The sequence below is a fragment of the Ursus americanus genome, chromosome 30, assembly GCF_024610735.1.
Source record: "Ursus americanus isolate L20-20 chromosome 30, mUrsAme1.1.p, whole genome shotgun sequence".
NCBI classification, from domain to species: Eukaryota; Metazoa; Chordata; class Mammalia; order Carnivora; family Ursidae; genus Ursus; species Ursus americanus.
Genome location: NC_142156.1, coordinates 15,368,264 through 15,375,282, shown reverse-complemented (window position 1 = coordinate 15,375,282; position 7,019 = coordinate 15,368,264). Strand labels below are relative to the sequence as shown.

The 7,019-nt window shown below is 56.1% G+C and overlaps 1 protein-coding gene across 1 annotated transcript; it reads left to right on the top strand.

Annotated features, from left to right (window-relative positions):
- Positions 1-948: 948 nt before the first annotated feature.
- Positions 949-6,860, top strand: CFAP73 (cilia and flagella associated protein 73). The gene is made up of 7 exons (XM_087857332.1): positions 949-1,147; positions 2,477-2,582; positions 3,400-3,504; positions 3,838-4,038; positions 4,485-4,766; positions 5,015-5,173; positions 6,731-6,860. Exons 1-7 carry the CDS (start codon positions 1,092-1,094, stop codon positions 6,809-6,811), a joined length of 990 nt encoding a protein of 329 aa, XP_087713458.1. The 5' UTR covers positions 949-1,091; the 3' UTR covers positions 6,812-6,860.
- The last annotated feature ends 159 nt before the right edge of the window (positions 6,861-7,019 follow it).

The following is a 7,019-nucleotide window of genomic DNA, read 5'->3' as shown; positions in this document are numbered from 1 at the left end:
AAAAAATTAGGTCGTGTATCTTATAACTTCACATCAATTTATGCAGAAGGATATATGGGCAATTTAATGCAACATGCTCAAAGAGGAAAATGTATATTATTTTTGCTCCTTTCTAAAAATATGCTCTAACAAAATGCTTAGGAGTTGTTTTTAGCAATGTAAGCATTATAAGTATAGTTTTTTCCCTAATGGTGTTATTCTACAATAAGAAAATGCATTTCTTGACATGAAAAAAATTATTTAAAACAGGAAACTAAAACGATAGAAAGCAAAGATGATGAGATGCTAGGGTGTGTTATTTCTGGGTGGAGGACCCAGGGGTATTACTCTGGGCATTTTTCCCTAATACCATCCCCTGGAGTGCTGTTCTAAGAATTAAATTGCTATTATATAGACAGTGCTTGGCACAGTGTCTGAGCCACAGTAAGGGCCCAAAGTATGTCAGCTCCTCCCCTCCCCTATTCTCCAAATCTAGATCATGGGTCCCTTCCAAGCTGGTCTCCACTGGGTGGTGCTAATCTCCCTCACCGGGCTGGGGGCTCCATGAGACTTGGCCAGGGTAGCCCCATCCCCAGCAAAGGGAGTTGACCTTCAGTGAGCTGCAACATAGTAGGCCCTCAGCATCTTGCCAGGGAGTGAATGATCCTGCCCAGGACCTGGCAAACAGTGGGCGCCCAATAAGTATTCTTTTGAACGGGACAACTGAGCATACAGCCATGATAGAGGCGTTCCATCCCACCCATCCAGAAAGGGGCTTGACCAGACGTGGGGCGCCAAGAAGGTAAATTTTTGGCTGAGGGACCCACCTCCTCCTCGCTGCACCCCAGTTTAGACTGGGAGTTAAAGCCGCCTCTGGAAGGGGCAGAGCCTGCTCCCTCCCTCTGCCTCCCAGGATGGATGCCCCAGGCCTCAGGCAGGCAACGGAATGTTGTGTGGTTGGTTGCCCTGGCAACCAAAGCCTGCTAGGTGGCTGACTTCTTAGAGCACAGAGCTCGCCGCCTGCTGCCCTCCATCTGAAACCCCCAGGGCCTCCGGAGCTCGTGCAAGACTCCAGGCTGGTGGAAAGAAAGCCCGGGGCAATTGCAAGGAAGATGGCCGTGCCCTGGGAGGAATATTTCCAACTGGCCTTGCAAGAGAAAATGCCCAAGTGAGTGCTTCAGAACAGCAGGGAAGGGTGGAAGGGGGGAAGAAGTGGGTGGGATGACCCATGCCTTCCCCTTGCCTGTGGCACCCTGCTTCCTTCGGCAGTTCCTGGTGGCGGATTACTGTCCCCACTTCCCAGAGGGAGAAACTGAGGCTCAGAGGAAAGTGGTCTCTGGGCTAGTTAGGGCAGAGCTAGTTAGGGCAGAGCTGGGGGGCCAGCCCAGGCCTCTCTTCTGGTCCTGATCCCCACCCCGGGCTGACGTCCAGCTGAGATTAAATCGTTTGGACTGAGGGGGAAAGGAATTCTGTGAACTCGTGCTCCCCTCTTCCTGCGAACTCTGCATTTTCAAGGAGGAGTGGAGGAAGCTTGTCGGGGGCCTGCTTTGTGCTCTACAGCGACAGAGAGTCCCAAGCTCAGTACTGGGAATGCCCTGCTGGACAGAATGTTCAAGCAACCCTTCTGCTCTCTACACAGCACCGTGGAGGGCTGTGTGCAACTCCCCTTCCCCCAACACACACCCCAGCTAGACTCCAGATCCCAGCCTCCTCCTGGAGCCCCCGCAGGGAGGTCTAGGGGAGGTCTAACAGCCTTCCAGCCACAGCTTGGCCACAGCAAGGAGCTGACCTCCCCTGTGCCCCATTTAGCCTTCCACCAGCACCTTCCTTCCAGTTCACCTGGAGTTCACCGCGCCCCCCCAACCCCGTCACTGCACCAACCAACTGTGCTCTCAAACTGCAGCGTGACCACCCTCCTCACCCCTCCCCTACAACCACCTGACCAGAACCAAACCCCATTACCATCTCCTGCAGCTGCCCTGCCTCTCTTATGGTCCTCGCCCCCCACAGCAGCCTCAAGTGTCTTCTACAAACCAAGGTCTTTCTCTTGGAGCCTTGGCATTGGCTGTTCCCTGCAGGTATCCACGCGCTCACTCCCTCTTGCCCTTCCAGTCTCTGCCCAGATGACCTCAGGTCTCCTCGGAGACTTTTTCACCTCCCCATTGAAAGATGTCCTTTTGCCTGCTTAATGACCTACCATGTCCTAGCATTATTTATTGTTTGCTAGCTTTGTTTTCTGTGGCCCCCCAGCAGAACGCCGGCTTCTGGAAGGTGGGGATTTTTGTCTGCCTTGATCACATCTGCAGCAGTCCCCCCGCCCCCGCCCGTCCTAGAAAGGTGCCTGGCACAGTGCAGTTGCTCAGTATAATTTGTTGAATGAGTGAACAATTCAATAGCTAGTATATGGCTAATGGGGGCATTTTAGGCACTAGTGGAGAGTCTGGGGGCCCTGACTCTTGCCTCCTTTATCCCCACCTCCCCCTTGGAGCCCCTCCAGGAAGATCCCAGAGCAAAATGTGGACCACCTCCCACCAGTGCTGCGCCTCCTGGAGAAGAGGCAGGAGCTGGTGGATGCAGACCGGGCTCTGCAGGCCCAAAAGGAGGTGAGCCTCCACTGCAGTCCCTGAGATTTTGGGGGACCCCAGGCAAAAAAAAAAAAAAAAAAGATGGTGAGCAGGGGTTGAGAAGTGATAGAACCAACTTATTAGCTACAGGGTCGGAGACAGGTCATTTCATCACTCGGAACCTTGGGTTCCTCATCAGTGATCAAATGAGGATCAAATGAGATCAGCTGGTGCAAATAAATGTGCACTGAGCACCTACTATGTGCACCACACTGCACCGGGATCTAGAAATCTCGCCATAGTCCCCGCCCTCATGGGGCTCACGTCTAAAGAAGGAGACAGACAAGTGTCCAGGTAGTGACGGCTATCAGGTGGGGAAGCACTGAGAAGGCTGTGGGAACCCGGAGGAAGCCCATATCTCCACAAAGGGGTGGCCAAGGAGGGCTTCCTGGAGGAAGTCATGTCTGGGGATTGGGGAAGGGCATGTCAGCTAATCCGGCAAAGGGGGTGAGGTGAGGAGGGAGAAGTGGGCAGAGGGAACAGCGCATACAAAGATCGGAAGGCAAGGACAAAACACAGGTGGATGAGTGTCTGGAAGACAGTGTCAGAGGAACGGGGTAAGATGAGGCCAGAAGGAAGAACAGGGACAGCGGCATTCAGGGGCTTCAAGAAGGCATTCAGTCTTCATCACCTGTGGTGGGAGCCACGGCGGCGGCGGGGGGTGGCGGGTGTTTGAGCAGGAATGTACTGACAAGATCCAGGACAATAGATGACAGAAGTTAAGTATGAACCCGAAAGCACTGGATAACTTGAACCCCCAAACGCACACACACCCCCACTCCTCACCTCTCCCCAGGTGTTCCAGACCATGATGGCAGCGCAGAAGCAGCGCTGGGAACAGGTGGAACAGAAGGAGCGGGAGCTAAAGGGGTCTTTTGTCCGCTTTGACAAGTTCTTGCAGGTAGGTGGAGACGGCTGGGGGAGGGGAGGCAGGTCACTGGGTCACAAAGTCACCATCCCCTAGGGGCCAGACTTGCATGTGAATTCTAAAAGTGGGCTTCCTAATACAAGAGAGAGTAGTACGAAATACGCACTGCCTGATGCATTGGAGTTTTTTAAAAAGCATGGGGGAGAAGCGAGGGACCAAAACCAGAGATACTGGCTGAATCTGCCCACAGGCCATCTGTTTGCAACCAACCGCGCCGCGTGCCAGTGTTGGGGCAGGTGGAAGCGGTGAGCCCCGCCGGCTTCCAAGTACTGAGGGCAGTCGCCTCCTTTCCATCCGCCTCCCCAGGACACCGAGGCCCGACGCAGCCGCGCACTGCGGAGGGCGGCAGAAGAGCGGCTGCAGGCAAGCCGCCAGGAGGCCGAAGCGCTTCGGCTTTGGGCCCAGCTGGAGGAGCTGCAGCGGGAGCGCGCGCGGCTACAGCGGCGGCTGGAGCGTCTGGAGCCCTGCGCGCGCCTGCTGGGCCAAGTGCTGGAGCAGCTGCCCGAGGTGAGCGCCCTGCCGATGGTTTTGGGCCTCTGGGACGGCTCTGGGTGTGCACTACTGGAGCGCCGCCTGTATGCCAGGTATCACCACTTATTGAGCACTGACTGTATGCCAGGGACAAGGTTTGTCCTTGAACTCTTCCCAACGCCCGGTGAAGTGAGTCCTGCTCTTGTCTACAGCATTTTATAAATGGTGAAACTGTGGCTCACAATGGTAACTTCCTCTCTGGGAGACACAGGCGAAAGGCGGGGGGTGTATCCAGACACTCCATAAATAACAGTGGAATGAAACAATCCGAGGTAGTGAGGCTTGGCTAGGCTTTATGCTGGGGTGGGAAGGGCAGGGGTAGCCCTCATTCCTGGGGTAATGCCCTCCTTTCGCACGTGGGCTAACCGAGGAGGTGCCCGAGGGCCAGGTGGCATGGGGACCCCATCTCCACCCCACCCCAGTTCCAGGAGGTCCCCGAGCTGGTGGCGCGCTTCGACGGCCTGGCCGACATGCAGGAGGCGCTGAGGCTCACGGAGCGCCAGCGGCTGGCCGAGCTGGAGGAGGCGCGCGCGCGCCTGCAGCAGCTGCGGGACGCCGGGCAGGACGAGCTGCTGGGGCAGGGCCAGAGGCGAGCGCAGCTGCTGGAGCGCCTGGAGGCTGCGAGGGAGCGCACGCTGCGCGGGGTACGGCACACTGGGAGGAGGTGGGCACAGGGGACCCCAGCCTCCTATCGCCCGGGACGAGTGCCAGGGTTCATAGGAACAGAAGCGGCAGCGCTTACCCCCAGAGGGGCGTTGGCGGGAACGCGCAAATGCAAGCGTCAGAAAGCGCTTTAGTGCACAGGGGGACGGTCCTAGCGGACGTGACCCGGGGTTCCTGCTTTCCTCTCCCCGAGGCGCCCATGTGCCCCTGACTGGAGGGAAGTGGCGGGGCCCCAGCCCTCCTCAGCCAGCTCCAAGCTTGATCTGGAAGGGGGCGGGGTGTTCTTCAGGAATCCAAGTGGATTGAGATCCAGAACACAGCGGCCGAGAAGACCCTTCTCCTGGGCCGCACTAGAATGGCGGCGCTCAACCTCTTCCAGCTTGTGTGCCAGCACAAGAGGCAGCCCCCCGCCCTGGACATCGAGGACACTGAAGGGCAGCTGGAGCAGGTGCGCTCCCTCCTTACAGCCCCTCCACCCCCCGAACCTTCAGGAACTTCCCTGCACGGGAAATCTCACCCACTCTGGGTTAAGCATGACCCTCAGTGAGCCGCACAGACGCTGCCCGCACCACAGATGTGGGCTCCATGGCCACTTGGGAACCCTGCCTAGGACGCCTGGGTTGGGTCTCGGCTCCGAGGGGCATCTGGTCTGTGGCCACAAGGAAGTCGGGCTCCTCTCTGGGGCCCAGTGTGCTGATGACACCGCACGTTCATGACAGCAGTCTGTCCTTTGTCCCAGGGTCAGACAGCACAAACAAGTGACAACATCGATGAGAAACCAGGTGGAGACTCACCTTTAATTAATCCCTGAGCCTCTTGCTCCCTGCATGGACAGGCCTCAGCTTCCCTAGGAAGGGAGAGGGTGGGGCTGGGTCCTTCCTTGTCTTTCTGCACAAGTGCATCACAAATGTCACTGTGGACCAAGTCATTCAGGTTTGCAAGGTTGTAGAATGTTTGACATGGGTTATAACGGAAGGAGGGGTTTCTGACTTCGGACGACTCTGTTGCTTCTAATGGGGACCCAAAGCACGGTCCCTTTTACTGAAGAAACACGTAGAAATGCTTGCCTGCCCCTGCCACCCCTGTCCTGTGCCCAACACCCTGGATCCCAACCAAACACCAAGAACTTGGGCCCCGGGAGCCTGCCTTTGTGCCACATGCTGAGTGGGACAGATCTGTGGACACCACTGGTCTCCCAAGTGTGGCCCAGTACCCTGAGCCACACAAGATGACACCAGGAGGGACTGAGGCTCAGTATGACAGAGTGGGCAAAAGCCTGTCCCTTTTCAACCGACCCTGATCCTACCAAGGAGAAAGGCTCAGTGCAGGGCGAGTGTGCCTTTAACCCCTATAGTGCTCCCTGGGCCTGGGCCCGGGCCTCACACTCCCTGTAAGCAGCAGCGGCGGGCCAGAACCAGGAGTGCAACTGGGTTTCATGTTCATCATAGTATTTTTCCATTGCCCCGCCAGTTACGACAAGGGGTAACTAATTCTATTTTTGTTAGAAATACAGTTTCCTTCTCAAGTGTTTATTTCAGTGACAAATGTGAAGGGAGGGCCCAAGGGTAAGTTGGCCTCAAGTTCTGGCACTTGGCAGTGGGCCCATGGGCATTAAGTTCATATCAATAAGTGTTAATTAAAACGAAATATGGAAGTGTTAACCCATGGAGATGAGAGCAGGTCAAACACCAATGAATATGACTGATCTATTAAAAGGGGGAAAATGAATTAATAGAAGTGAAAATACTCATTTAATTATAATGCAGGTGATAACCAGCTAGGAAACTGAGGGTGTCTGCTCACAGACCATTCAGGAGGCTTGGACTGAGGCTGAAGGACCCAGAACAGCCTAGGGCAGGTTGGCTGGCCCCTGGGAACCACTGTCATCGCTTTTAATAGGGATCTCCACCCCCAACCCCTGCTCTGTGGCATCCTGGGTTGGGGGGGGGGGTGGAACTGGACACTCAGGGGCTGGGATGTGACTGGCTGTGCTGGGGACCCACAGGTGAAGCTGTTCATCCTGGACCTCTCTGCCATGCTGGCCAGTATTCGTCAGGCCGAGCCCACACCTGCCTCCCAGCCCTGACCCAGGTGAGTAGGGGGTCAGGGGGTCCCCCAGAAAAGAGGTGCACATTTCCTGCGGGGTGTGTGCTGAATGGTCCTCACCTTGAGCTCCGAGCGAGATGGGAGGGCCGTGCCCGCTCAGACTGCTGTGGGGAGTAATGGAGGGGCATACAACAAGTACTAAATAAATGTGGGCTATGTCCTTCATCCAATCCCTCATCCACCACATG

Bases quoted from the DNA above. Each gene is read 5' to 3' on its own strand.
- CFAP73 (XM_087857332.1), top strand. From the start codon at position 1,092: ATGGCCGTGCCCTGGGAGGAATATTTCCAACTGGCCTTGCAAGAGAAA. The intron at 1,148-2,476 runs GTGAGTGCTTCA...GAGCCCCTCCAG, and splicing joins TTGCAAGAGAAAATGCCCAA to GAAGATCCCAGAGCAAAATG. The intron at 4,039-4,484 runs GTGAGCGCCCTG...ACCCCACCCCAG, and splicing joins TGCTGGAGCAGCTGCCCGAG to TTCCAGGAGGTCCCCGAGCT.